This window comes from Phytophthora infestans, genomic scaffold, assembly GCF_000142945.1.
Source record: "Phytophthora infestans T30-4 supercont1.14 genomic scaffold, whole genome shotgun sequence".
In the NCBI taxonomy this organism is placed as follows: Eukaryota; Oomycota; class Peronosporomycetes; order Peronosporales; family Peronosporaceae; genus Phytophthora; species Phytophthora infestans.
Window position 1 is genome coordinate 632,143 of NW_003303745.1, and position 3,056 is coordinate 635,198.

Genomic DNA, 3,056 nt, shown 5'->3' on the forward strand with positions numbered 1-3,056 from the left:
GGCGACGTGAACGCTTGCGGCGCTGGAAGTCACGGTCCTGTTCAAATGCCTTTTCAAGTATCAGCTTGAACAGCTCCTTCTCATCTTATTTCGCTGTCCGAGCTTGGTACTTAACGACGGCTGTCACCTCTTCACAAAGGCTGCGAGGCTCAAGTGCTTCAATCAATAGCTTGCATTTAAGCCTCTCACCCTCATTTTTAGTAAAAAGGATTACCAACCTTGTTCAGCGATGAATTCACGACTTCGGACGAAAACTTGCATCATTCTCTCCTTCACGTCACTTTCCTTTATGTCGATGACGACATTTTCCTTTAAAAAGGGCAACGACGTACGGAACAGCGTTGTTTTTCTACTGACGCAATGATCTCGTCGATCTTCGCCAGGATGAAGTCGTCGGTGACGTTAGCAACGTCGACGTCCCACTCAACGTCGCACCATGCAGTTAGAAGTCGCTTGTCCAACTACTCCTTAACACTGATGTAAGGAGACGCGATCACGTACGGGTGCAGCACGACAACAGAGTGACGAAGAACGGAGTGGCGTGCGCGAAGGCAGGCAGCTGCCGGATCACTGTAGGACGAACAATGAAGAGAATGACGACAGCTGGTTGAAGTACCGCGGGCCAGACCCGGGATCTGTTGGGTCGACACAATGGTGTACGGCCAACGGAAGACAGAGAACGGAATCTGGTGCGGAGAAGACAGTACGAAATCTGCGGTGTAGAGCAGAGGACGAATTCTGCGGTGAAGAGCGCGGATCGAGAAACAGTTGCGGCGACGGGGGACCGAGTGCCCAGTAGCCGACCGGACGAGATACAAACGCCAGTGAGTGACTTGACCCGTGAGTCAAGCGCGCATTGGACCAGACGAACGCCAGCGAGCGACTTGGCTCGTGAGCCGGGTGTGAGTTGGACCAGACGAAACGAACGCCAGCGAGCGACTTGACCCGAGCGTCGAGCACGAGTTGGACCAGATGAGCGAACGGACGGACTTGGTGTACCGCGGCAACAGAGTTTGGTGAGTGAGTGGCAAAAGTAGCTGTGGCTCCCCTGTGAACGGCGCATATAGCGGTACCTCGAGGGTGCGCCGAGCTTGAGTGTCTAGTAGCAGGACAACTGGTCATTCGGGCGCAATGGCGTCAACAGACTGAGTCAGGGCATTAGGTAGGACGATTGCATTTGATTGAGTAGCTGAAACGAAATAAAGTAGGTGTTCCTGTCTAAGAGGCAGACACCGGCGCGGAGCACGAATAGACTCCGTCGGCCATCCGGACTTTGGACGTAATCAGCGCTGGGCGACCAACCCCGGCGTGCAGGGGAGCCTAAGACACGTTACATGGTGGGCATACAGGGGCAATAAGCAAAAGAGAACGACTTACGCGACGCTTGACACTTACGAGATCGACCAGCCTTACGAGACCGACGACTCGGATAAGTTACGAACGGGTTACGGATCGTTGTACTACGATTCACTATAGTGGTCAATGAGGGGAAAACGACGAACCGGCAGTGATCCAGCAGCATGACCACGGGGTCTAGACGCGGTACGGGCCACGCAGCGACGACGCAAGAGGCGACGAAAGGGCTCCGGAGGCTCAAACGACGGACGCGGCGGCGGATGCAGGGACAGTAGGGAGTGCTCGACAAGCACCCGCAGCTGAGACGGCGACGAGAGGCAGCGGTGACGCAGCACTCTTAGCCACTTTGAACAGGATGATCACGACGGTAGCTAGGTTGGAGGCACGGGTATCAGGGATGGAGACCGCTCGGGCATCGTCACGCCCAGTATCCATGCCATCAACCGGACCCACCAATACGCTGCGATCAATTGATACGAGGATCGTACCGCCGCATGCAGGTTCCTCGGCGTCCTCGAGACCATCGTCGGGTAGAGCGACGAGGAACAGGGCGAACTCGACACCAGCTAGCACGAGTGGAGGGCACCAGCACCCGATGGAAGTGGAGGTGGCGATAGCAGTGACGACAGCGACGACAGCGACGACAGCAGTAGTAGTGACGATAGCTACGATAGTAGCAGCGATGACGCCGAAGCTGGCAACGGTGGACGACGGCGGCGACGGAACCGACGCAGGAATCAACCACGACGCAGGCGCCAGCACCGGAAGAATGTGAAAGACTTGGTGTTGATGGCGTATAAGCCATCGCCGACGATCTCCGTCTCATCATGGATCGTTAGCGTGGACTTAGCGGTAGAAGGAGCGAAGATCTCTGGACGAGGCGACTGGACGGACAAGGAGCTCTACTTCATCGTTGGCAACAAGTTGCAGGACAACGCGGCAAGTTGGTGGGCTCAAATGAACCAGGAGCTCCGAGACGAAGACAAGACCTGGACCCACTTGAAAGCGGCGCTGATGCGGAGGTACGGTGAGCGGCCGGACCAGGCAATGGCTGAATGGCGTGTGTACCAGAGGATGATGTGGCCGGGAGAGACGTTTGCGGATTTTGCTGCCGGATTGCGGGCAGTCACGGGCCAGAACCACGTCAGTGAACATACCCTATTGGCACAGTTCTATCGCAATCTGGACAAGACGACGAGGATGTTGGTGAAGCAGGAACCGGCGCCTACAACGCTGGAGCAGGCAGTGAACAAGGCGACGGCTATCGGCGACCCGATCGAGAGCGTAGCGCGCGGGATGGTGAACATTGGCCAGCCCTGAGCGACGGCAACGAACGCGTTTGCGGTGCCTATGGACGGTACGACAGGGAGAGTTGCGATTATTCCAGGCGTTGGCACAGGAGCGGTATCGATGGCGGACATGTTAGCGGCACAGACGGGTACGGAAGGTGCGGAGATAGCATACTTCACCAACCCCCAGGGCGTTTATAACAAGTTCACAGGCACATGGGACGTCCCTGAGGGCAGGTTCTGGAACGGCAGGTATTGGCAGCCGTCAACGCGCAATCAGACGAGGACCCGAAGTGATGATCGCTCAAGTGGGAAGCGGCACAGCGGATACAGCAGTAGAAAGGCGAAGGTCGGACTGTTGCACGTGGCGACCGGAGTTCGAGTGAAGAGTCAGAACTCGAGGAAGCAGCA

At 56.6% G+C, this 3,056-nt stretch overlaps 1 protein-coding gene across 1 annotated transcript; it reads left to right on the forward strand.

Annotated features, from left to right (window-relative positions):
- Positions 1 to 360: 360 nt before the first annotated feature.
- Positions 361 to 944, forward strand: PITG_09128 (uncharacterized protein; the record flags this gene model as incomplete). Its single annotated transcript, XM_002903404.1, has 2 exons — positions 361 to 396; positions 627 to 944. The coding sequence occupies 2 exons, from the start codon at positions 361 to 363 to the stop codon at positions 942 to 944; spliced, it is 354 nt and encodes a 117-aa protein (XP_002903450.1).
- Between the last annotated feature and the right edge of the window lie 2,112 nt (positions 945 to 3,056).